At 58.2% G+C, this 26,740-nt stretch overlaps 1 protein-coding gene across 7 annotated transcripts; it reads right to left on the bottom strand.

Moving 5' to 3' along the window:
- On the bottom strand, positions 1 to 26,740 carry SEPTIN8 (septin 8). Of its 7 annotated transcripts, none has more exons than XM_037050485.1 (10): positions 26,583 to 26,740; positions 14,410 to 14,533; positions 13,218 to 13,413; positions 12,697 to 12,883; positions 11,541 to 11,702; positions 10,907 to 11,003; positions 10,524 to 10,692; positions 10,232 to 10,364; positions 9,930 to 10,120; positions 1 to 832 (listed from the first exon to the last, which is right to left on the bottom strand). In XM_037050485.1, the coding sequence occupies exons 1-10, from the start codon at positions 26,610 to 26,612 to the stop codon at positions 670 to 672; spliced, it is 1,452 nt and encodes a 483-aa protein (XP_036906380.1). In that variant the 5' UTR covers positions 26,613 to 26,740; the 3' UTR covers positions 1 to 669. The 7 variants fall into 7 exon arrangements, with proteins under 7 accessions (XP_036906380.1, XP_036906382.1, XP_036906379.1 ...); XM_037050487.1 differs by having other exon boundaries at positions 1 to 835; positions 12,697 to 12,877; XM_037050484.1 differs by having other exon boundaries at positions 1 to 835; positions 26,583 to 26,739.

The following is a 26,740-nucleotide window of genomic DNA, read 5'->3' as shown; positions in this document are numbered from 1 at the left end:
TTTACACACATTCACTTAGCTGTCTTTCATCACCTACACACAGTCCGTATTGAGGCTGTAGACCCTATCGATCTGGCACTTAAAAAATATCCTATTAGTCTGGATTGGTTTTTGTTAGGGAATGACGGTCAACCTTAAGGATATGATTCTGTTAGTAAGGCAAAGTCATGTAATGTGGAAATGTCGTGGGTTTGGGGTCTGTGATGAAGCAAGAAGACTGTATCACTAAGGGCTGTTTCATGATGAAACTGGACACTGTGGCCAAGTTGCAGGGTTTTTTCCTCAGGTCAAGCAGATACAAGTAACTTTTCTGCTGCCTTAATCTTGAAGAGCGGTGCTTCCACTTTCTGGAATTGAAACATTGTTATCTAGCTCCTTCAGGCCTCCTAAGGCTGTGTTACAAAGCAGACTGCCTTTTCCCTCCAAGGTTGAACTCAGCCTGACCACAGAAGGAGCGTGAAGAAGCCTTGAGCTCCTTGTGGGGCCATAGATGGCAAGGAAAGGGGGTGGGCCACATTTTATGGTCCCTGATGGAAATTTTAATTGTTTGCACTTTTGGTCATTGATATATGAAAAGTATGGGGTTTTCTGTCCTAACATGGAAAACCACAACGTCCAGTTCCACTCCCTGGTGGTCACAGGCTGGCCCCACGTGCTGGAGCTGCCGCCTCAGAGGAATCCTTCCCTCCACGTCGCGTCCCTGACCAAGCAGCTGCAGCACTGTATGGCGGGCCACCAACCGCTGCAGTTCAAGGGCTCCACACTGGCCTTGGTCATCATCACCTTAGAGTTGGAGAGGCTCATGCCCGACTGGTGTGCTCCTATATCTGATCTGCTGAAGAAAGCACAGGTAGACGTCAACTTTGCCCCACAGCAAGCTCTCAGTCTTATTCCTTGAGCCGCCACACTCTGTCCCCAAAAGGGTACCCATGGTCCTTCTTGGCCCTCATGGACTCCCAAAGATGCCCTGGCCGTGTCTCTGCAAGGAGTCTGCCTGAGAGCCGGGCTTCCCAACTTGGCATGCCCTCTGCACTGGAGTTTGGCATACATGGTCCCTTTACCGGGCCAGCTGGGGCTCATTTCTCTGACAGTGGGGACAGCTTTATCCCAGTGGCGGCCCTTATAGCCAAGGGGTTGGGGGGACATGTCCAGTTCAGGAAGAAGCCACCCTGAGCAATATCGAGGAGGGTAAACTTCAGGCTTCTCACCCTCTGTATGAGTCTAGGGGTGAGCAGGGTCAGAAGCCCTCAGGATGGACTGGGTAGGATGAAATGCATGGTTAGACTCATGGCAGTTTTACTGTGTTTAGAGATGGATGTCCCTGAGGTGGCAAGGTTAACATGCTCAAGGTCTGATCACGGCTTGTGGTCAGACCTTCCAGAAATGGCTCCATGCTAACCTGGTGACACCCAGCTGGTCATGGCTTAGAACACAGAGTGCTCTGCATCGGGGATGACCACTCTGTTGTAATCACAGGCGAGCCGGGCTGCTGGTCCACTGCAGGACACAGGTGAAGCAGCCGCTGAGCAGTCTTTAGTCCTCCTCCTGCACAGAGAACCTTCTCTTTCCCCCGCCAGCTGGGGCCCCTCCCCAGAGCCCTTCAGAGCATAAGGGCAACCTCTCCTTGCTTGGCCACCTAGAAATTCTAGACTTTATGGATCTTGTGACAAGAAAGGCAGAAGAACACAGGGGTGTCCAACCTTTTGGCGTCTCTGGGCCACACTGGAAGAAGGGCTGTCTTGGGCCACGAATTAAAAACACAAACACTAATGAAAACTGGTGAGTAAAACAAAGGTTTTAAGTAAATTTATGTTTTGTGCTGGGCCGCATTCATAGCCATCCTGGGCCAAATGCGGCCCGCAGGCCGTGGGTTGGCCACCCCGGCAAGAACAACTGAGAAAAAATTTCTAGGTCCTTAGAAGAAAATGAGCAGAAGGGAGGTTGGGGTCACTAGAGGTAAGGGCAGGTCACAACCCTGCTCCCTTCTCTCCCCTGGGCCTTCCCCAGGGAAAAGGAATAAATGCTAACATAGCAGCTTGGTTTTGCTTCTCCGGCAACAGCTGGTATCAGCCCCCAAGATGGCTGCACTATGAGGTCTGAGGAAGGCCTTGCTCAGGCCGAAGGGCCGTCCTGGTTCTGGCTAAACAGTTCTTGCTGCCCTGCCCACCCGAGCTGGCCAGGCCCTTGCAGCTCCCCAGGCTTAAACCAAGCAGCGCTCCACCCCAGCCGCCTGCCTGCCGCTGCGAAAATGGGACCATCTCTCTGGGTGCGCTGACCTGATTTGGCCACAACGCAGGTCTCCTCCTCACAGAGACTGTGCTATAAAATATGCTTTGTTTAACATAGGGACATCTGTCCAAGCTTTAAGAATACTTTTCCTTTGTCGCTCTTAAGCAAAGGAGTTGATTGGCTTAACTAGAGACATTTTTATGCTAAAGAATGACTTGACCAGGCGTGACCCCTGATGAGGGAGGGCGTCATGCAGCTGCGAGAGCTTTTTGTGGAGATGAGCAGGTTCAGAAGCTGAGCGGGCTCTGGCCACTGAGCTGCCAGAAGGGGGCAGAGGTGGGGGAGGTCACTAGTGTGGCCCTAAATGAGATGCCAGCTGTCTAAGCTGTGACACTATGGAGCCCGTCTTTAAGCGGGGGGTGGGGGGGGGGGGGGGGGGGGCAGCTGGCACCCCCACTGTGTGCGTGGTGTTGGGATGTGAAGGACCGAGACCCACGTTTGGGTGACTTGTGAAGTCTCGCCAATGTGAACGGTTTTTGTAAGCGTGCAGAGCCACAGGGAGTGGGTCCACTGCTGGGTGCCAGTGGCCAAGGCCTCGTGCCGGTGACACTGTCTGCACTGGGGTCAGCACCAGTTCTGACCTTCTCTTAGTCAGGTGGGCTTGCTAGAGCTTTCGTGGAAGATGAAGTCCTCGCTGCCCTGTCTGAATCCCATTTCACATTCGTTGGCGCCACACCCTTAGCCTCGCTTGAGCCAAACGCGGTCCGAGTACCAGCTCCCGGGTCCTGTCAATCAGTTGTCCTCGCATCCAGCACAGATGGAGGTGCTGAGGGCAGCGTGTAGCCTGTGGCCACCGCTCTCACCGGCGGCCATGACTGTCCACTGCCCCCTTCCGTCCCCCGTGAGTGGGCACTGTAGTGGGAGGGGTGCGGCTCGTGTGGAGGGCCCACAGTGGCTCGAGCTGTCCCTGACTTTGGGGACTGATGGGAGGCACCCACCTTCCCTAGGTAGGTCTGGGTGTAAGCTGGGTCTCCAGAGCTAACCCAACTCTGAATTTCAAAGAAGTTAGGCCTCAGCCAGTGTGGCTCAGTTGGTTGGAGCATCATCCCATAAACCAAAAGGTCATGGGTTCGATTCCCAGTCAGGGCACATGTCTGGGTTGTGAGTTTTGTCCCAGGTCAGGCTATGTATGAGAGACAACCAACTGGTATTTCTCTCTCTTCCTCTCTAAAAATAAATAAGAAATAATAATAATAATAAGAATGTCCTCAGGTGAGGATTAAAATCAAATAAAAATAAAAACAAAAGCTATTTTTTAAAAAGAGAGAGCCGGTAGACCTGTGAGCCCCAGTATTGGGGTAAGGAATGGCCCTGTTGCTCTTTCGGCAAATAATATTCCTCCACTTCGGCAGAGCCAAGTTCTGTATGGCCGAAGCACCACTTGTGAGTTAAAAAAAAGTGTGTATGCTGTTCAAGCTTGCGTTGGGTCCTGGGTCTCATCCTATGTTCCTCTAGCATTTCTTTTCCTCCCTCCCTCCCTCCCTCCCTTCCTTCCTTTTTTTTTTTTTTTAGATTAGGAACTCACATCCACCTCAGATCAGAGGTCGGGGACCACTGTGGTGGGAGAAGTGGGGACACACCTACTGTCCCATGATGGAAGGACTGTGGCTGCAGGAAGTGGAGCTGGGAGGGGGCCCCCTGGACCGGTGAGTACCGAGCACCTGTCTGCAACTCCTTCCAGACAGCAGCGCCCTCTAACGGGTGGGCCTCATTGAGGCCCTTCTACCCCGGCTTCCTGGACCAGCTGTTCAAGTCTTGGTGAACCCTTTCTTCCCTGCTCCCTGCCTCCCCATGGGTAGAGTTGAGCTGTACCTTCCTTAGGGGTGTCTGCATACCAGTCCCCCTGCTGGGCTGGGGGCTCCCCGACTCTGGTCCCCATGGCCGCATTCTGGCCTTCCCAGGTATTGGCCTAGTGCCCAGGGAGAAAGCTCCTCAACAGTGGACCCCATGAGCTTGTCATCACTTTCTTCCACTACCTTCCTTCCACCTTCCTCGACCAAACGTTTGCCCACCAGCCGGGGCATCCCACCTCCCCCAAACCGTCTCAGGCCCACTGTCCCACTGTCCCACTGTCAGGCTGGCCACCTTTCCACTGCCCTCCCACCACCTGGAGGGCTGCTGAATAGCAGCTGCAGCCCAGGAATTCAGGGTACAGGTTACCAACATTCCAATGCTGTGTGACCCTGGGTAATCACTTAATCTCTCTGTGCCTTAGCTGTAAAACAGGGGAAATGGCACCTAATCATAACATTATTATACAGATGAGGGGGATTAATGTAAAGTACTTTAAAGTACTCTAACATCTAATGCATCTGAAGCACACATTAGGATCTTAGGTGTTACTGGGCCCATGTCAAGCCTCTTCTGCAAGGATGTAAACTCTTCAAGTTCTCCTCCTTCATGCCCTGCAGGATTCCTGAAACTCCTACAGAGGCTGACCCACCCCACAAAGTTCACAGAAAAGACAAGCTGTATTTCACCACAGGCGCAGCACAGTAACAGGCTGGGAAGCTTGTTAAATCTTAAATCGGGAGAGCTACTGTCCAAAAAAGACACCACAAAAAACTCAAAATAAATGCAAAATTTAATGGAAAAAAAAACAACCAACAACAAAAATGAGTACAACGTGAATGGAAAAGAACAAAAACAGTCAATGAATAAAGGAGTAAATGAATTAACAAGGGAAGCCATTTCGGAAAAGCGTGTTAACGTAACAGACCAGCGAGCCCAGTAACACGGGCCCCACTTCACAGGGAACCCACACACAGACGCACAGACATGCACGTAGTCAGCCTGCACCACTGCAAATCACCCAGGCTGCGCCCCACAGAACTGGGGAGCCCCTACCTCCCGGTTTGCCTGGGACAATTCTGGCTTATGCCTGGTGAGCTGGAGTAATTAATGGCATCTCTTTTTGCTCTCAAGCGCCTCAGCTTGAACAATAAATTATAGGGTGATTCTACCCCAAACTGACGTGACTCGTGAAAGACACGAGGTAAACGCCGGCATGATTTCACCAACAGCCTCGCTAATGCTGACCCGTGAGGCTGAGAGGGAAAAGGGGGGCAAGTCGGGCCCTGCCAGCAGGGGACTCGCTCCATAGGAGTCGCTCGTTAAAGAGTGGCAAGAATGTGCACCGAGGATTAATTTGGACTCTGCCAAAGACGACAAAATTCCATACACAAACCGCACAGGGAGAGAAGTGCAGTGAGGTTCACGAAAGCTGATGGGACCCTTGAAGCCAGCTCAGACCCCAGAGAATGCCACATGGACGGACGTCCCCCTCCAGAGATCTCCTGCAGGCAGGTGACCGGCCACCAAGTCTGGCCTTCCGGTGTGGCCTGGGGGCGGCCTGCCAGCTATGGTTGGATGAATGGGGGGCAGAATCGCCAAACTGGTTCACAGACCAGGAGCCCTCATTTCTCACACAACCAGTGAACCCATTGGGTCATTGAGCCTCAGAAATGCATCAGCCAGTAGAGGCCATCTTCAGGTCATACTTCCGCCCAAGTTTATATACTTTTAGCCATATAATTACCCTAGAGACCACCCACTCTTAATACACAGTGGCCTCGGATGTGCCGATTTACCTGTCTGGATGCCTCAGGTATCAGACACAACCAGAGGTGGATGTACTAGAAAGCTAATAAAGCTTAATCCTCAAGGCCCCTTCTGAGGCCGAGTCTAATTGTGTATTTATGTTCTTTTGCTTGAAGAAGCCTTCTCAAATAGTTCAGGTTTCTATCCCTTCAAAATGGGACCCACCCGTGGTCACAGCATAACACTGGGAGTTTTCCTCGATAGAGCCAGCTCTGCCCCTGGAGCCCTTGAGGGCAAAGGCAGCCTTTTTCTGGCCTTGCCTCAGTGGACACTCAAGGCCCACCCTGAACAGAGCACCATCTCAGAAGGGGAGGAGGAAGCTAGGACTTGATCCTGCAAATCGGTGAAGCAGGCCATGGGAGGGAAGGAGGACATGGAAAACCAACCATCGACCCTCATCCATCAGTGCAGCCAGGGAGGGAGGGCACTGGCCCATGAAGTCCTCCGGGCGAGGGCGAGGGCCGCGTGAGGCCCTGGCAGCTTGTGCTCAGCACAGGGCTTCATCGGCGGGAGTGCAAGGCTTCCCTTCATTGCGTGCTTCTTGTCTCCCACTTTCCCGGGCCATATTTTCAACCCCAACCCTCTTGGCGGCTTGCCAGCCAACAGGACCGTGGAAGAATCCGTAAGGCTAGTCCTTTCTTAAAGCAACCCCCTCAGCATGCAGCTGAGAAGGAAAGGCTCCTTGGCTGGCAGGGGGTTTTTTTGTGAACTATCCACAGACAACAGACCCCTTCCTCGTTTGCCCTGTGACTCGGCCAGGAACAAGGAAGCCGGGCCGTGAAGCGAAAGCCTCCTCCCTGCCGAGGGCTCCGTGCGTTTGGGAAGCGCAGCCTGGGGTTGGGGGTCTTGGCGGGGCCGAACACTTAACGCACACACAGAGCTGGTCCCTGTTTGCAGGGAGCACCTGGGGGCACACAGACGAGGGCGTCGGGCTGCTGTTCCATTTACACTGCGAGTGAAACCATGGGGCGTGGTCTTGCTCCTGCCCCACTTCCATCGGTAAAGAAATTCCAAACACTGTCGTCAGAGGATGTTTATTACCCGCCTCTCCCTGTATGTTATAGGGGTACTTTTACATAAAAAAGGGCTTAGAGATAGTTTTAGTTTTTAAAAATCAGGGGATCTGTGTTACTTAGGAAAATAACGGGAGAGGATATTATGTGTTCACGCTCGTGCCAAAAATAAAAATTTAGAAGTGATTACTGAAATGAAACTCTGGGTTAGAAAAATTAAAACGGAAGGGAATCGGGCAAATTTCGCGGCATTTATACCAGGCCACACGGCCACACCTAAGGCACCGCCTGAGTCGCCATCTTGACGCCAACTGGTTAGGCCGAGCACCGCCGGTGGGTGGCGGGGGGGCCTGGGCTGGAGCGGCAGGAACATGACTACTCCATCAAGGAATAGTGACACTGTAAATGGAAGACCAGCCACTGGCTCTGAAAAAAATAAACCTCGTCAGTTTTGGATTCCAGCATTCATGGCTTTGTCGTGTTTGCATAGGCAGGAGTGGCCCGCCGGGCCCAGGGTGGCCTGGGGGCGGGGGGCGGGGGACACAGCAAGGCTGTGAACACTGGAGTCTGTCCCGGCTCCCAGTCCGTCCTCACACCACGTTATGGGAGAAGGGTCACAAGGAGTAACTCAAGCAACTGAACACATGAAAGTCTAAAGTCCGCTCTTGGCATGTAAGTCTGTGCGTGCGTTAACTGAAAAATAAAAATAAAACAAACAGAACAAAAACGGACACATTAAAAGATACGCAGACAACCCAATCAAACAGAAGCAAAAGACAGCAAGGCGGACACCGGGAAAGGGCAGTCAGTTTGTCCTTTGTCCCGAGCGAAGCGGGGAACTCGCTTTGGTGGGTGGCATCCCAGGCTGAGGGCCAACATCCGACTGGGAAATAGTTTTGTGAAAATGGATTAAAACTTAAAGAATACATGCAACCAATTGAAATCATTCAACTAAATGGTCATAACTACCCCCCCCCACTCCAAATGAACTCCTGACTCACCCCCCCCCCCAGACAGGGCAGGAGGGAGAGGTGTCCCTGTCACCCCACTGACCCCACGCCTGACTTCTGCAAGGCCAGCCTGGGAGCAGACGGCTCTCCCAGAGGCCAAACTGACCGGAGCTTTCTGGCACATCCAGCAAATAGAAAAGACCTGTCTTCCAGGCCCAGGCCACACGGGAAGAGTGAGGGAACCTGACATGAGGGTGAGCCCCCACGCTGAGAGCCCTGGTGGCCGGGCTGCACCCCACCCACAGCCCTCAGACCCTGGCCTGGCCACAGGTCCTTCCTTGTCTTCGCTTCTGAGCGGTTTCTCCAAGGCTTCTTTTTAAGGGGGACTCTGCCTGACTTTTCTTTATGGCCTGGGCCCAGCTGGCAGGGAGCAGGACGAAGCCACTTTGGAAGTCACCAACCTGCATACCCACTCCCAGGAAAAAACAGATTTCTGAGCCACTGGCTTTAAATCCACACAGGTTCCAGAGGCCCTACACCGGCCAAGCCAAGAGCTGGTCAGGGATGAGGGCAGGAAGCAAAAGCAAAGCAGAGGGCGAGTTCACACAGCGAGGGGAGTGTGGGATTGGGATTGGGGCCCTCCCTGGGGCCAGGCAGGGGCCCATCTGTCCCAGCAATCGGCATGGGGAGACTACAGGAAGGAGGAGCAGAGGCCAGGCCTCAGGAAGGAGAATTAACACCGGATTCCTAAATGCCCGGCTTTGCCCCCGGGCTCCCCCAGGGAAAAGCCCTTTAAGTCCGTTCCCTTGGATGCACCTGTGCTTCTGTGCAGGTGCGTCTGGGGACGGTGTCAGTTGGCAGGTATGTGCCTGACTCTGCGTACAGGACGGGGCAGGAAAGACGGTGTGCGTGCACAAGTGTGTGTGTGTGCACGCACACGGGTGCGTGCGTTTTAGAGAATGCAGCAACGGGGGATGGAAGCATCCCAGGGCCACAGCTAGCTGTGTACTGCATGGCCCTAACAGTGGGGTTCCACTGCCTCCCAGGAAAGGAAGGGGACCTGGTACACACACTCCCAAACATGTCAGGAGAAAACAGGATCCCCTGGAGCCCAAGAATGAGAGCCACAACGAGTACACCTGCTTAGTACCTAGGCCAGCAAGGAAGGAAGGCACCTAACGGGCCGGGGGCCAGGAGATGCAGGGATGGATGAGATTCCCACGGGGGGGTGTGTGGTGGGGGCGCTGAATGAGGTGGGGTGGGGAGGGAGGTCTCCAGGCAGGAGCCACAGCATCTGGACTCAGCAGGAAATGTGGAAACAGGGTACGAAGAAAAGACTGCCAAGGAGAAGGGGCCCTGCATGGCCCCCACCTGGCCGATTTGTTGACTGATGCCTGGCGGCTGGGAAAAGCCTCCTGCTGCCCCCCATCACGCTCTCTCCTGAGTCGCTGCTCCCTGCCTCCAGCCTCTGTCTTGAGGGCGGTCCTGGCCCTAGCAGGGCTCCCAGAGCCCCAGCCCAACCCCAGCTGCTGTCCTTCCTTCAGCCAGGAGGTGACCACAGGGCCCCCGGGGATCAGTGTTGGCTGGGGTCAAGTCTCTGTTCTGTCACCACCCACCGGCCAACAGGGGTCCCGTGGCCACCGCCTCAGTGGCTGGGAGAAGCACCAGAGCTGCCCAAGCAGGCACTGTAGGAGCTTTAGGAATCTGTCAGGAAATGCTGGCCTTCCCAGGCCTTGTCCCTCTTGTGGCCTGAAAGACCTTCTCCGGAGACCCTGCACGTTCCCTATGTTCCCTACCCATGTGACCCAGCTGTCAGCACCCCAGCTCTGAGGAGACTGCAGGAGAAGTGGGGGAGGGGTGGTGAGAAAGAGAGAGTGGGGAGAGGGAAAGGGGTCCCCTGAGAGAGCGAGATCATTAGTGAAGGGAAAAAAGGTGAGCAAGGAGGAGGTGAAAGGGTAAGTGAAAATGAGAGAGAAAAATGGTGAACTGAGAGCACAAGTCACAGTGGGGGGTCGAGGGGGGGCAGAGTGAGTGCCCAGGAGAGCAAGAGCCAGCACAGGGAGGGGCCGCCACCTACTTCTTCTTGTCCTTGTCCTTCCGCAGGGGCTGCTGCAGGGTGGCGTGCAAGGCCTGGGCCTGCAGGGCCTCCACGGCCGCCTTCCTGCGGTTGAAGGCATTGGTCTCCTCCTCCAGCTCGCGGCGCTTTTCCTCCACCTTGCGCTTCTCCTCCTGGTGGATCCGCTTGAGGTGCTCGAACTTCTCGTGGAGCTGGGAGCAGAAGCAGGGAGCCCGGGCTTCTGTGTGGGCCGGGAAGGGGCGGGGCCCTCGGACCACCCAGCCAGGCCCGGCCTCCCCACAGAACCCCAGCCCCGCACACACCTCCCTTTCCTTCTCCTTCAGCTCCAGCTCTGTCTCCTTCACTTTGTTGACGAACATCTGCCTCATCTCCTCCTCCTTCCTCTGCAGCTCGCTCAGGAATTCCTTCCTCTTGGCCTCGTAGGTCTCCTGCAGGCTGTGGAGACCCAGGGAAAAGAAGCTCAGGGTGGATTAGAGTGGATGGGAGCAGGCAGAGCTGGAGAAGCCGAATCACATGGGCACGGCCAGGCAAGAGGACACTGGGGTCCCCAGCCACACTCCCTGGCTCACAGACGCTCAGGGCCCAGGATGGCACCTGAAAGGCTGGCTGTCCCCATCGCTGTCCTGGAAGCCCATCTCCTCCAACTTGCATCGCCGGTAGAGCTCGTAGTGCCGACTGTGGGTCTGCTCACGCAGGTCCTCCATGTTCACCCGGATCAGCATCTCCCGGAGCTTCACGAAGTCACAGTGGTTCTCGTTCTCCACTGCATGCAGAGGGCACGTGGCGTGTCAGGCAGGCATGCAGATGGGCAGGGGACAGGGCACCCAAGGAAGACACTTGGGGGGCAATGGCAGATCCTGGAGGCAGGACGGGCAAGAGGGTGGCGGGAAAGCCACAAGACAGGGGCTGCAGGCAGCAAGGCAGGACAGGGGATGGTATCTGGGTCCCCAGCTGGGGCTGTGCCCCCGGACACTCACCCTGCACCACTCCCCATGGGTACTGCCGCGCTCGGACCAGCTTGTTTCCCACCTTCACCTCCTCGGTGCTGCCCACCACAGCGAAGGGAAGGTGTGCCTGGAAATGACCCCAGGGCCCGTGAGCATGGGGCTGAGCAAGACCTGGCCAGACCTGGCTCCCCTTCCAGCTAACTTTCGGAGAAGTATCCCGAGGCCTCCAAACAAGGAAGTGGGCTACACCACTCTCCTCTCTCCTCATGTTCTAGGCTGTTTTTTCAGCCCTTGGGCTGCCCAGGGGCCATTACTCACTCACAGGACGTGTGAGCCTGGTTCTTCCCTCAGTTCCCAGTCCTGGTCACCTGCTTGCTCACCCCTCTGGCTTTCGGGTCCCTGCCCAGACTTCATCTTGTGAAGACTCATCTTCCCTCAAAGCTGGGGAAGTCCCAGCACCAGCCCAACACCCAGTTCCTCCTGCCCCTTGCCCACAGGATGCAGGACCTGGCCGGTGCCCTGACACCCACCAGGTCCCCAGTCATTCCTGGAGAAGGTAAGCCTGGAACTCTGGGGAACAACAGGCTCCCAGGGCCTGTCAGGGATCTGTGCTGGTGCCAAGCCCTCTGGCCCCACAGCCCCTAGGCCCTGGCCCAACACTCACATTCATGACGGCATTAATCTCTGCAACAGCCTCATCATCGGTGGGGAACTGGTAGATCTGGACCCCATTGCTGACCAGCTCACCCATGATCTTGATCTTGAACTTGTGGAGTTCACTTTTAGAGATGGTGTCAGCCTTGGCAATGATGGGAATAATGTTCACCTACCAGGGTCAGGGAAGAGGGGGCAGAACGTTAGTTGCTCCCCGACTATGGACAGCTCTTCCCAGGGCCACATCCTGGGGCAGAGAGGCAGGAAGCCAGAGAGACCAAGGGGCTCCACAGGGAGGCCCAGCCTGAACCCGGCCACCTGGGGCCATTCGGGTGGGTTGTAGCAGTGCTTCTTACAGCCCTGGTGCCCCAAACCAGCCCCCACATTCCTCCCCTAGACATACCCAGCTTGGCCCCAGAGTTCTCTGAAGGCCTTAACCAGCCCGGGACCCGATACAAGCAAGTGGCGGAGGGCTGGGCACCTGCCTAAACAGGTGACCCAGCCGCAGTAGCCGCAGGAAGACCTCGAAAACCTCCCAGGCTGAGGCTTGCCGCCTGCCCAGCGAAAGTGTGCTCCTGAGACGGTGAGGGCCATCATGGGGCCCAGCAGGTGACTGCAGGCTGCACACCCTGCCTGCTGTCCCAGAGAGGCCAGCCCCTCGACCCCACGACCCCACGTCTCCTTCTAGTGCTCAACTGTGGCCCTTGGCTCTCCCCTCCCCAGGCGGTTGGGGGGGCAGGGAGCTCGACAGCAAGAAGAGCGGGAAAGGGAACAGAGCAACCAGGACTAGAGAGAGAAAATGAGCAGAGAACTGGGGTGCTCTTGGGAGAGGATCAGAGCTTTGTGGGAGTCAGGGGAGGGACTTCCAGGAGGAGGGAGAGGAGGCCGGAAGCCAGCAGACTGAGAATAAGAATTTGCTGGAAGGGTGGGACTCGGGGCCAGACCCAGGGGACAGGAGCTCCGGAGAAAAAGTCCAGAGCAGGCTGTGCCCACTGGGGCAGGAGGGACAGAGAGAAGAGAGCGAGGACCAAGTCAAGGGAGCTATCCACAAACCCCAACCACCAAGGGGGACTGTGGCGGACAGTCGCACAGCACCCCCGGCCCCGGCCCCCGCCGGAGGACTGTACAGCCCAAGGAAGGAGCTGGGGGTCCTCACGGGGACACACCTTGCTGTCGAGTTTCTTCATGGTCACCAGATCCAGGGACTTGAGAGAGTGGCCAGTGGGCGTGATGAAGTAGAGGCACACGTGGATCCTGGTGTCATGGAAGTCGAAGAGCGAGCGTCGGATCTTCAGCTCCTCCTGCAGGTAGTTTTCGAATTGCGCGTCGATGTAGTCCACGATGGGCCTGTAACTGCAGACAGCTCCGTCACCTGGGAGGCGGGGCTTGGGGCGGGGCTCGGGGGCGGGGCTCCAGGCGGCGCTCCCGGCGGCGGAGCCAGCCTGCCCTCTCTAAAAACAGCTTGGATCCCTTCTGGACCCCCGTCTGGATCCCTTCTCCTGACCCCCAAAGGGTCCTCAGGACCTCAGCTATTCCCTGAGGGACAAACCTTCCCCTGCCCCACCATGGAGTGCGGGGCTTGGTTATTCCTACGAGGACAGAAGGGAGCGAGGAGTGCTTGGGCAGAGGGTTCGAACCAAGGCCCACAGGGACAGATGGGTGTGAGCCCGCCCTTCCCGCCTCTTGCCTTTCGTCCTTGTTGATCTGGTCCCCGAAGCCCACGGCGTCCACGATGGTCAGCTTGAGCTGCACGTTGCTCTCCTGGAGGTCGTAGGTCTGCGGCAGCAGGCGCACGCACTCCTCATGGTGACTGGCTTCCTCCGTCTCAAAGGTCGTGTTGAAGAGCGTGTTCATCAGGGTGGACTTGCCGATGCCGGTCTCCCCTGGGGGGCGGGGGGCGGGGGTGAGGGAGCTCAGAGCCTGGCACTGTGGCTGTCCCTGGTGGTTGGCTAGTCTGGGTGGGGCTCAGGCACGCTCGGCCTCCACAGCAGAGAGGGGCCGGCCTCCCACAGCATCCCTCACTGTCTCCGTCCCCAGAAGCCATCCCTTCTCAGCGGCCTCAGGAATAACGTGTAGAAGAAAGAGCCCAAAGGCTGACCTGGGCGGGAGACAAGGCTATGAGAGACACCACCTGAGAGAGAGGACACGACCTCTGCTTGCCTCAGTGGGACTGCCCCTCCCCCCAGGTCACCTGCTCTGCATGCCATCCCTTCTGGGTCCAGGATGGTCTGGGGGGTCCTGCAAGGCCAAGGTCTGAAGCCAAGAGGCTGGCCCAGCTACTCTGAGTGGGGCTGCAACATGCACTTTAACTGGGGGCGCTGAGGATAGGCTGCCTCCCGAGGGGCCCCCGCAGCTGGCAGGTGCTAGGCTCAGCCACCAGCAGAGGGTCTGGCTGAGCTCTCTTTGCCTCTGGGAGGCTGGAGCCCTGAGGCCCATCGCGTCTTCCCACACCTCCCTGTTTGGGGCTACACTCGTGCAGATGTGTTCGGGAGCTCTTACTACACGATGTCATGATAGAGGAAGAGTCTGGTTTGCCACAGTGTCCAGACACACAGTAGGAACAGCCGTTGACGTGTTTCCAAGTAAACAACCTAAACCTCTGTGATAAACACCTCTGCGATAAACAGTCTACAAAGCACCGTGAGGTGCCTCATCCCGTTCACTCTTCAAGGCAGCTCTGAGTCAGGCCCTGGCTCCAGCTCTGCCCTTGGCCCTGGCAGAAATACCACCAAAGCCTCATCTGCACCCTCCAAAGCGTCCTGTGCTGGGAGGTCCCCTCACAGCTCAACAGGTGGCCAGGGCAGCAGCACCCCCTCTCCCAGAAGGCCCTCACCCACCCTCTGTCTGAGGCTGCCCCCTGGCCAGGCCACAACACTTACCCACACAGAGGATGTTGAAGCTGAAGCCCTGAGTGACTGACTTGCTGACCAGCTGGTCGGGAAGGCTGTCGAAGCCCACATGGCCTCCCAGGGAGAGGCTCCGGGGCTCTGGCTCCGCATTCTGCTAAGGGAGAAACAGAGCAAGGCAGTGACCCCCTGGGGAAGAGGGGCCAAGGTGGGGGGGGTGATAAACCTGGGTCTAACTCCTTTGTTTGAATTATCAGGAAATCCCAGGATACCATGTGAGTACACCAGAGCTCCAGTTCCAGCCAGATCTCCACAGAGGGAGCCCATGGACTTCATGGCCCCTGAATCCATCTAGAAAGGCCCTTATAAACCCAAGGCTCTGCTCCACCTGGGCTGTCAAGGCATGCTTGGGCCTGGGGCATCCCCTGGCTGTTACCCTGGAGGCCCATGGAGGTCCCTAAATCTTTTTTTTAAGACTTCATTTATTTATGAGAGATGGGGAAGGGAGGGAGAAAGAGAAGGAGTGAAACATCAATGTATGGTTGCCTCTAGCACACTCTACACTGGGGATATGGCCTGCAACCCAGGCAGGTGCCCTGACTGCGATGCTTTGGTTCAGGGGCCTGCACTCAATCCACTGAGCTACACCAGCCAAGGCTGAAGGTCCCTAAATCTTAAGTCAAGATTTCTTTTCTTTTTTGGTTTTATTTATTTATTTTTAGAGAGAGGTGAAGGGAGAGAGAAAGAGAGGGAGAGGCACATCAGTGTGCAAAAGATACATCCACTGGTTGCCTCCAGCATGCCCCCAAGTAGGGATCTGGGGGGAAACCCAGGTGTGTCCTGTAACTGGGAATTGAACCAGCGACCTTTCAGTTCACAGACTGGTACTCAGTCCACTGAGCCACACCAGCCAGGGCTTAAAACAAGATTTCAAGAGGCCAAGAAGGAAGAGCACTATGTTCCTGGGGTCCCCTCTGAGACCTCCTAGGCCCTCCTACTCAAGCAGGACTCAAGCTGAGGCAGCTCTTGCTCCACCCCCTCACTCAAGCCCCGCCTGCGCACACACCTTGCCCCTCACGCACAGCATAGACTGCACAGGTGGGCCCTGCTGAAGGGACTGGCGCTTGCTCCGACCCACCACTGGGTCTTGGCGCCGGTCTCAGGGCTTCATGACCCTGGGGCCTCCTCCCTCTTGCCTCAGTGGGGTTCTCCAGGGAGCCCCAGGCTCCGGCTCATGCCACCCTCCCCCCCCTCTTGCAGCGCAGCGGTAGTTGTTTCAGCAGAGGGTTGGGTGAGAATGTGGAGACCTGGCCTTAGCAGAGAGGCCGGCAGCAGGTCCCAGGCAGTGGGGCCTCTAGAGCCGGCCCGCGGAGGCTATAAAAAGAAACCACCAGGCCCTGAAGCAGAGGGTCAGGTTAGACTCCTCTCTGCGTGGCTTCCCTGGGAATGGGGGTAAAAGGCTGTCCTCCAAGGGAACTTTCCCAGGGTTTGGCCTGGCTGGCAGGCAGGCCCCAGCCAGCTCCCTGTTGGGCAGAAACAAGCCTTCTCCGTCCCCAGCCCCCTCACCCTGCCTGCNGCTCATGCCACCCTCCCCCCCCTCTTGCAGCGCAGTGGTAGTTGTTTCAGCAGAGGGTTGGGTGAGAATGTGGAGACCTGGCCTTAGCAGAGAGGCGGGCAGCAGGTCCCAGGCAGTGGGGCCTCTAGAGCCGGCCTGCGGAGGCTATAAAAAGAAACCACCAGGCCCTGAAGCAGAGGGTCAGGTCAGACTCCTCTCTGCGTGGCTTCCCTGGGAATGGGGGTAAAAGGCTGTCCTCCAAGGGAACTTTCCCAGGGTTTGGCCTGGCTGGCAGGCAGGCCCCAGCCAGCTCCCTGTTGGGCAGAAACAAGCCTTCTCCGTCCCCAGCCCCCTCACCCTGCCTGCCAGCTGGGAAAAGCAGGGACAGGAAGGGGCAGTGGGTCTGCCCCTCCTCCTGCCCACCACGCCAGAGGGAGGCAACAGGCCCAGCTGAAGGCAGCCCAGGAGCTGCCTAGCAGGATGGCGGCAGCCTTGCACCAGGGGACTGAGCAGGCCTTTGGTTTTTCTGTCTGATGGCTCTGGTAGCACTTAGTTGTCTTTAACTTCATTTGAAACAATTTTGTTACATTGTATTGTGGCAGCTGTCATACCAGTATGCATTTTTAAAAAATCAAAATGGGTGAATTTCCATGTAAACATTTGAATATAGACGATGGAAGAAAATATGCAACATTTTCGGCACCTCATGCTTTATTATCAAGAAATATAAAAATTCCACTGAAATGCAAAAAAAGGTTTGTGCTGTATACAGAGAAGGTGCTGTGACTGATGGAATGTATCAAAAGTGGTTCGTGATGTTTCATACTGGAGATTTCTCACTGGACGATGCTCCATGTCAGGTGAACCAGTTGAAGTTGATGGTGATCGAAGAATGGAGACATTTGTTGAGAACAATCAATGTTATACCACGTGGGAGATGGCTGACATACTCAAACTATCCAAATCAATAAAGTTATTGGTGAAAATGAAAAATGTGTCTTATTTTATGGAAACTAGGCTGACTTTTTGGCCACCCCAACAGGCACAGGCACGGTGGCGGACTGGGCTCGGGGCCAGAGCGGTCCCCGGAGCACCTGAGCCCTCCCTGACCTCTGGCGGCCCCAGCCGTCAGCCAGAGGCCCTTGGCTTCTCTTCTCCGTGGATCATACCCACCGGCCACAGCCTCTCCCCAGCTCGGTCTCCATGGCCCTGCACGGCTGACACCCCAGTGTGTATGTTGGCAGCCTAGACCCCATGTGGACACTTCTGTCCTCTCAAAAAGTCAGGGCTCCCCCAAAACCTGCTCTCTCCAATGACCCTCTCTCAACAAAGCCTGTTCTTGTAGGTGACTTTCTCCTTCTCCCCTCTCTCCTCTCCCCAGGTGATCGTGTTACAACCTCCCCACCCCACCTCAGCCCGCCCCCCACCCCAGGGCTGGAAACAGAACCCAGCAAAGAGGCCCCAAAGGCAGCTTCCTCTCACTGGTGCCCACACCAAATTCAATAATGGAGCAGGGGATGTGCTGCTGGCTCAGGTCCAAACGCCCAGCAGGGCACCCAGGCCCTGCGCGGCCCGAGCCCTTCCTCCCACGCCCTGCTCCCACCCTGCTGGTCACCTCTGATTCACTCTCAGCCTGGGCCTTTTCCCTGCAATGTGCTCAGGCCTGGCCCCGGATCCTTGCACCCCAGACCCCTCACCAGGCAGTGCCCCCACACCCTGGCCCTGTCAGTTGTTTTTTTGTCACTGTTCTAACATATCCCAGTTTCTCCATCGCTTCAATGAGCACCTTGAAGTTGGCTGCAGGCCGGGGGGTGGTAGGCGTTCCATTCTTCCCACTGCTGTGGCCGACAACACCAGAGTTTATCGATTGCTGACCAGCATCCTAAGCCGCCTGCGCACGTGGGCTGGGAGCTGTGGTGCCCAGTTGGTGCCACCTGCCTGTGGCTGCCTGAACGGTCACAGGGAGGACAGGACAGTCCATCTAGAGCTTCTTCCTTTCCAGACAAGACTGCAGTCTCCCCAGTTTAAGGTGTGCTGTGCTTACAGACAAGGCTCCACATGATTCGGCCTGGGTCCTGCTCCTCCTTCGAGGCTGACCCGATGGGGAGGCCAGCCAACGCCCTGCAGCCAGCCGCCAAAACCCACCCGGTCGGGGTGTCTGGGAACCGCAGGCCCGCGCCCCCCGCAGCGGGGTGCCTGCACTGCATCCGAGCCATCCTGCTCCTGAGTGCCCCCCACCTCCTCACAGTTCCGGGCTCTGGAAACTAAAGGCAGGTGGGTCCCCACAGCAGCCGCCTCTCCACGCTCAGCAGGCCCCACCTGCCTTCACACATGCAGGGTGGTTCCCTCTGGGGACACGTGTGGAGCACAGGGAGGGCTCCATCCCCAAGTCGCTGCCCAGGCAGCGCTCTGTCACTCCAGGGCCACAGCCCTGGGGTAGTCACAGCCTGCTCGAGAGTCCCAGGGACCATAGGAGTGTCAATCATAGGTGTGTCAATCTCCAGAGTGTGCATGTGCACAGACACGTACACCTACAGAACGGCAGCCGAGGGCCCTACCAGAGACGGAGTTTTGCTCGCTGGTCTCGGAGAACCGATCTGGACCCCATGCTCCACCAAGTCACCGACGCGCACCCCCGATCCCAGGTTTGCACGAAGGACGTCTGATCCAAGGTACACCACTAGCTCCCAGGGGCCGGCGCCAGGTGTCTCTGCTGACCTGCATAGGGACCCAGTCTGGAAGGAGCCAGAGGCTTCCAAAGCACCCCTGGCACATCTCAGCAGGCACTGTCGTGTTAGCACCTCCCACTGGCTACCTAGCAGTCGGCCCTGCAAGCTGGCAGGTAAAACTGCAGTTCCAGCTCTGGGGGTGGGGCCTCGTCCTCCGGAGCTCACCAGCAGGGCTCCAGGTTGGGCCTTCAAGACCAGCTTGTGACCACTAGGGGAGCGAGCTGGCCGATGGCCACAGGCCACTCAGAGGGCAGCAGAGCCAAGAGATCGCAGAGGGCAGAGAGGCAGTGTCTTCCCTCCTGCTGGGCTTTCCCCTTGACCCCTGGCCACGGCTCCCCTTACGTCTTAGGCTAGCGGGGGAGGGTCATCTATTCCTTGCAACCGAAAGCACCTTGGTGGGTACAGTCTCCAAGGTGAGACACTCCAGATGCAGAAAAACAGGGAGAAAGCAAAGGGAGACAGGACAGGAAAGGAAAAAGTGTGGAAAGGAAAACATCTCAGGGTTACAAAGGAAGGAATGGATGTCGAATGGTGACACTGCCACCTCACTGAGGGCCACTGGTGCCAAATAAGCCACATGAACTTATGCAGCCTACCCAGTCATTTCCATGCTGTGTGGCGGACACCTATCACCCCATTTCCTAGGTGGGGACACTGAGGCTGGAGCACTAATCAGGGCAGAGCAGGGCAGTGAGGGTGGCCACACCCTGGCCACAGACCACTCTGCCATCCTGACTCCCCTGCCCTTTCAGGGCTCCCAGCTCATCTGGTTACTGAGCATAGCACACTGGGCACAACCTCGGTGTGCCAGACCCTGGGATGGCTGCCCACGAAAAGATGAGGACACCAGATCCTGGACCTCGGGGCCCAGTCTAACTCAGTCTCAACTCAACAGGCTGCAGAGGCCAGGCCGGCCCTGTAAGTGGGGGAAGGGGAGCAACACAGAGATGACAGCCGGGCACGCTGACAGCAATCGAGGGCCCACCAGGCACGACTTGAATCTCATTTAGGCCGAGTGTCGGCCCTGTGAAGTAGGCTGTAGTGTTATCTCCATTGCACAGATGAGGCCATGGAGCCCCGGAGGGACTGAGCAATTTGCCCAAGGCAGCCCTCCCTGGAAAGGTGTGGCCGGGGTCAGAATGGAGATGAAATGAACACAACACCCACGCCTCCAGCCACTGAACTCCACTGCTGTGCAGCTGAGCGTGGGGGCCCCCAGGAAGGGCGGGGACGGGGGGAGGGCACCCACAGAGCCTGGGCTCGGCCCACGACGGCCACGATCAAGCAACTCCAGCCAACTGTGGGGACACAGATCTGGTATTGCCAAATCTTCCTGTTTTTCATACGAAGCCAGAAATCTGGATTTTTAAGTGAAACCTCCTAATTGTTCAAGGTTGGGAACTACTACAAATTGAGAGCGTGAGGACTCAACCCAAGATGTCCAGGGTTGGACATGGCCCCTCATCTGACAGACCCTCCCAGTGTCTGGAGGCCTGGGACACTGCTCCGCAGGAGGAGCCTTTGGGATGAAGGACTTAACTCAGACCCCAGTGAGAAGCGAGCCCCTGCTTCTGGCCTCCTCCCAGACTCAGCTCCCCGAGGTGCTGGCTCAGGGAGCTCCAACTGTCCTCCAAGCTCCAGGACAGAGGGTTGGCAGTCCCGAGTCCCACACACACAGCGGGAAACCCCTCAGGGCCATTACTCCCTCTCTAATCACTAACAAGCTTCTGGCTCCTGAGCCAGGCTCCCAGCTCCTCTGTCATCATTTCTTTGGCACTTCAAAGACAACAACCAAAATAATAAGTGTTCAAGCCGGCTGTGCCCCTCTGTGCCCAGCGCCCAGCACAGAGTGGGGAATGGCATTTTGTTACTCGCCCAGGGGACGAAGAGGACGTCCCTTCCCTGACCGGAAGTGCCCCGTCTGAGCCTCCCACAGCCACCCGAGTCACCAGCACAGGGAAGCTGCCCCCTTTACCAACAAGAGAGGCAGGGTTTGGGGAGAAACCACGCCTCACTGCTTGCCCACACAAAAAAGGCTTTTACCCAGAAGGAAGGGGAAATCTGCTGTGAATGTCTGAACCAGCAAGGCCCAGGATGCTGTGGGTGAATCCGGAGCCCTCAGATCACACCTCCCAAACAAGACTGGCTGTTGGGGGTGGGGGCAGAGGTGATACCTGCCCTGAACGGGGGACCACGGGCAGCTGCTGCCCCAGGCCTGCCACTGAGTTCTCTGGGGTACCTTTCTCCCCACCCCCTCCCCGGGAGAGCTGCGAAGCCGTGTGTGGACCCAGAAGTCGTTGCCCACGGGGAGCCTCCTCCACCCCTATTTCTGGCACAAACCCCCCCGCCCCTGCTCCCGCTCCTCTCAGCATCCTGGGCCTTAAATAGCCACACAGAGGCCTCTGGCCAGAGCCCACGGTCACAGCACAACTGTCCTGGAGTCTGATAGGAATCCCAAGAATTTTCCCAGGAAAGGCTTAGGCGCTGGTCCCAGGATTCCACAGCAAGTCGCTAAGCCCAGGTCAAAGGTCACGGGAAATCACCAGAGGGATGTAAGTGGGAGCTGGGGTGAGAATGCTGCTGGCCTGGACCAGGGGTCTGCCCAGAGGCAGGATAGACCTGTCCGGAAGCAAGAGGACACCTGGGATCCAAAGGGTCTGTCTAGGGCGGCCGCAGGAGCCTGGGAGGGGACACGTGCAGACAGCCAGGGCTGCTGCTCAGCGACTTGGGAGGGCTTGTTTCACACTTCCCATGTCAGAGCCAGGTTCCTCAGAAGCCAAGTGCACAGGTCCTGCCCGGCCAGGGACACATTCACCTTGCGGGCTGTGCAGTGCCACCGGAGAGGGAGAGGGAGTGGTCCATCCTCCCAGGGCGCAGAGCCTCGGGAGGGTGCCCTGGGCCTTGGGAGGCACCGGAACTCCAGGCAGCCACGCTTCCCCACCAGCTCAGGAACTCCAGGGGAAGCCCATGGCCTTGCAGCAGGGAGAGGCACCAAGGTCGGGGCACTGCTGGAGGGAGGGGCAGCCTGTGCGCCCCAGGGAACAAGACCCCACCTAGGAAAGCGGAGTGGAGCGCATGGGCACCCATGGGGCTGGCGGCGGCTCAGGACAGCACTGCCAGACTTCCGTCTTGCTTGCTCGGTCCACCCAACACCAGACGGAGGATCAGACACACCCAGGCCCCGTGGGTATGAATCGCACCCATGGCCCCTCCTGAGCCTCCCGCCCCAGGTGCCCCAAGGCCAGGAGGCCCCTTAGAGAGTAGCCACCTCCTGAAGTCTGAAATAGGCCCTTATTCCTTCCTCCCCTGGTTCTGCCCCTCTGATGTGGCCTCCAGGCCAGGGGCCAAGGACCACCTGGAGGCCAGGTGTTCTGAAGAGGAGAGAATCTAACTTGCCCCAAGACCACCCAGGGCAACTGATGGTTCGGTCAAGGTGCCGCTCGCCCTGCCCTTCAGCACCGCCCTGGCCACGGCAGCTCACCTGAGCCAGGAGGAGGTGGCACCTGCAATGAGGGCCCGCTGGCCTGGGGGGCACCTTCCCCAGCGGGTATGTCCCCTCCTGTCCGCACACCTCCACATCTGGTGGTCTGGCAAAGCTTGTGTCTTGGGGGCCAAGCCTGGGGACCCCGAGCCCCGAGCTTGCAGCTCAGGGGCAGGAAGGCTGACTTGGAGACAAGGGACACCCAGAGGCCAGCCAGCCCTCAGCAGGCCCTCTGCTCTGTCATCCTGCAGCTACTTGCTTCTGGTAGCTGGACCCAAGCCACAGAGACATCCTTGGTGGCCACTGACCCAAACACATGCCTCCCCTAACCTACCCTGGTCTCCAAAACTCAGGGGGCTCCACCCTCTCTGCCGTCTGCTGGGTGCTGGGGCGGGGTCTCGGGCCCCAGCTTGCCGATGACTAGAGCCTGCATCCTCGCCCAACAACACGCCGCTGGCATCAACCAGATGACGGACGCAAAGCACCCAGCACCCTCCCTGCCACCAAACTTTTGACAAAAGCCAGGCCCTGGGTTCCCAACCCCTATCTCAGGGACATTGCGATCAGTCTCCCCCGGGCTGCTCTCTCTGTTCCCACCCTGGTTAGTTCCTCGTCACGTGCTCTCCTGGACCACAGATGCCTCCCGCCAGCCTTCCGGCTCTGACCCACCCAGATCTGAGGCAGGGAGCTTCCTAACGTGAGCACCCACAGGACGGTATGACGCCCAAGAGGGCGGGCGGGCAGGGCAGATGCACCTCTCCAGGGGTGGTGGGGTCACCCTCAGTGCCACCAGGCACAGGGAGCTACAGCCCATTCTTGCTCAGCTCTCATTTCTCCTTCAGGACAGCATGGCAAGGAGGGTCCTGGCCATTTTCACAGGACAGGGAGATGCCACTCTGTGACAGAGCCCCACGGGGGGANACAGGACGGTATGACGCCCAAGAGGGAGGGCGGGCGGGCAGGGCAGATGCACCTCTCCAGGGGTGGTGGGGCTCACCCTCAGTGCCACCAGGCACAGGGAGCTACAGCCCATTCTTGCTCAGCTCTCATTTCTCCTTCAGGACAGCATGGCAAGGAGGGTCCTGGCCATTTTCACAGGACAGGGAGATGCCACTCTGTGACAGAGCCCCACGGGGGGAGAGGGCTGCCACTCTGTGACAGAGCCCCATGGTAGGGAGAGGCTGCCTCCCACCATCCCTTCCCGCCAGCTCTAGCTTCAGGGAGAGAACGGGCACTCCCTGGGCAGCCTGCTTCTTGAGGAAGTGTCAAGATTACAGGGGTGACAACGGAAGTGACAGATGGTGCTGGGGATAAAGCTGACATGGGGAGGGTGACTGGCTGGGAAGAATGCCAGGCGTGAGGCTGCCATGCCTCATGCTTCTTCCCTGTCCCTCTCATAGCTCTACTGTCCCCTGCCTTCAAGTCTCCTCCCCACAGAGTTTGAACCCTGCCCCAGGAGACTCTGACAGGAGAATCTCTCAGGGCAAAGAAGGGTAAATCTCCGAGACTGGGAGACCCAGAAAGGAGGAGGGACAGAGCAAGGGTGGACAGAAATCTGGCTGCCCAAGGAGGATGAGTGGCAACAGAAATTCCTCAGGTGGCTGTCCCAGACACACCTGACAGGAGATGTCACCCGTGACCCCATGGCTGATCCAGGGCTGAACAGGTGGAGCCACCACAGAGAGGCTGCTGAGGCCGCGGTGTTCACATCGCGCTGTGTGGGGCACGGGAGCCCGGCACACACCACCCTCGAAGTGCAACCCTGCACACTCATCTCAGCGCCCAGTTAGGGCAGCTCCCAGCCCTCCAGGGCTGGTCTGACCTCCGCGCCAGCCTGAAAGGCTGTGCAGACCCACCAGAGCGCAATGAGAGCCGGGCCTCTTGGCCACTGCGTCACACCCAAGGCAACCCTGGGGCTGGCCAGACAACCAAGCCTATCTTCAAACATGCCGTGAACTGCAATTAACCTTCAACGCACTCTTTGAAGAATATCGGCATGGTTGTGCCACTTTATAGCAAGATAAAGAAATTCTTTCCCAGGATGACAAGCCAGGAGAGGAGAATGGAGTCCAGTCGCCTAAATTGAGGCCAAAACCCCACCCAAGGTCTCCACCCAAACCAACCCAGTCCAAGTCTTCCCAGGAGTTGATGGCACTGAGCACAGAGGGCGTGGAAGGCATCCATTCACCCGGCACAGCCAACCAGGTGCCGAGCCCAGGCCGCACTCCCTTCCGGCACCAGTCCCCAATGTGTGTTCCACTCACCATGGGGTTAACACCCTCCCAGGGGGCAAACCGGAGAGTCTGAAGGAAAGAGCCTTTCCGCGGGCCTGGCAGTGCAGCTGGGCCCTTCGGCTCAGCCTTCGAGGACAATCTCCAGACAGGCAGTGATGGTCCCCCAGCAGGGTGCCGGGTACCGGNAGTCTTCCCAGGAGTCGATGGCACTGAGCACGGAGGGCGTGGAAGGCATCCATTCACCCGGCACAGCCAACCGGGTGCCGAGCCCAGGCCACACTCCCTTCCGGCACCAGTCCCCAATGTGTGTTCCACTCACCATGGGGTTAACACCCTCCCAGGGGGCAAACCGGAGAGTCTGAAGGAAAGAGCCTTTCCGCGGGCCTGGCAGTGCAGCTGGGCCCTTCGGCTCAGCCTTCGAGGACAATCTCCAGACAGGCAGTGATGGTCCCCCAGCAGGGTGCCGGGTACCGGAGCAAACTTGTTCTCTGCTGCCTTCTTGTACAGGACCAGCCTCCACATCCACAGGGGTACAAGGCACCACGTCTCACCTGCCATGTCTCACCACTCGCCAGACACTGCCCGAGTCCCCCATCGGGACCCTCCCGGGGCATCTGCACAGTAGCCCTGTGAGGGAGGTGATATTTTTACTCTCTCCATCAGACAAGAACACCGGGGGTTTAAGAACCTGCTCCACACGACCAGCAAGTCAGGTGGTCTGATTCTGGTTACTCTACCTCTCCCACCTGCAAGACCAAGTGTTAGAGCAACATCTGGCCACTGGCAGACACGAGGCGGACACCACTTTCTGGTCCACTGCGCAGAAAAGATGCCCAAAGACACCCGGGCGCTCACAGGTCTCCGGCCTCCCGCGGATGGGCAGGTCTGGCGGGACTCAGGCGCTGCCCTCCTCGGGTGCGTAAGTGCCGGCGTGCAGGGCAGAGGTGAGGTGAGTCTCTGTATCGCAACTCTCTTAACCGACATAGCCCCCTCCCAAGTCGAAATAAAACAGCCCAGAGGAGGAGTTATGAAATCACGAGCTCCCGCTTTAGTGATGCATGTTTCCAAAGTAGACCAACAAATGTATTTTCAGGTTAAAGGGAAATTTACATATATAAAATCAGATGACTGTATTTATAGCATTAATTACATAAGTCCTAGCTCCCTTATTTAGCTCCAGAACTAATTCCTTATCAGCCACATATTCAGCATTCTCCCCAACCTCCCCTCCCCAACAGCCCTGGGCTCTCCCGCCCCCCTCCCCCCTCACCCGGGCCTCGTTTGCTGGCGAGAGGACACAGCTGCCTTCACTGTCACAGCCCAGCCTCCCAGACACACCCAGATCTAGCCTCAGACACCAGGCAACAAACAGACACAACCCCCAAAAGGTCCCCCTCCCCTGGCTGGATCAGAAAAACCTTCAGGAAGTTGGCCATCGGCGGGTTCAGGCCCAGGGACCCCTGCAGGGACCCCCAGAGACGCCAGTCCCGCAGGCAGCCTCCCCGAACCAGGGCCCAGACCCGCGGCCACTGGGCTGAGTCTGGAATCGGTCCAGTTCCTGGGGAATGGCTGCCTCAGACCTGACCACTGAGGCCGGACCTGCCTGGAAGCGCACCCAGGACTCGGTCGCTTGTTTGCGGGGCGCGGGGCGAGCGGGGGCGGGGCGGGTAAGGAGGGGAGGAGAGGAAGCGTAGGCCCAGGGTCTCCAGGACGCCATCCGCCACTGCTCTGAGCGCATGTGGGGGCCCCCTAGGATCCCTAGGGATTCATCCTCACCGGCGGCGCCCATCCAACAGCACCTGCGCGGGCAGCAGTCTCCCCGGCAGCGCAGAAATGCCCAGGAAGGTGGGGGTCGGGGTATCCAGGATCCTCTGCTCCCGCCCGCCGGGCCCCAGTGAGCTCGCACCTGGCCGGACCCGGGCGCGTGTTTATTCGCTCCTTCCCGCGAAAGGGGCCTGCCTCTCCGGCGCCCAAGGGGGGCGACCCTGCCAGCCACCGGGCAAGACGCCCCCGCCCGACGCCTCAGGCTCCCCCGCCTGCGCTGCGAAGAGCCCGTCCAGGTGCCCCCCGGCCGGCCCGGCGTCGAGGCCCGACCGCGCGGCGCTGACAGTCCGGCTCGCGCCCCGCCGGCTGCAGGAGGCCCCCTCGCCGCGCCCCCCGCGCCCCCCGCGCCCCCCGCGCGCGCCGCGGCCCAGCACGGCCCTCACCGAGAAGCGTTCCAGGTCCGTGGCCGCCATGGCGAGCTCCGCACCCGGCGGGCGGGCCGGGGCGAGCACCCGGGGCCGCGACGGGGACGAACCGGCTGCGGGACGCGCTCCGCCCGGGCGGCTGCGGCTGAATGGATCCAATATGGCCACTTCCTGGA

Source organism: Sturnira hondurensis, unplaced genomic scaffold, assembly GCF_014824575.4.
Source record: "Sturnira hondurensis isolate 20B ecotype Veracruz unplaced genomic scaffold, ASM1482457v3 Scaffold0006805, whole genome shotgun sequence".
In the NCBI taxonomy this organism is placed as follows: domain Eukaryota; kingdom Metazoa; phylum Chordata; class Mammalia; order Chiroptera; family Phyllostomidae; genus Sturnira; species Sturnira hondurensis.
This window is presented reverse-complemented; position numbering and strand designations above follow the sequence as displayed.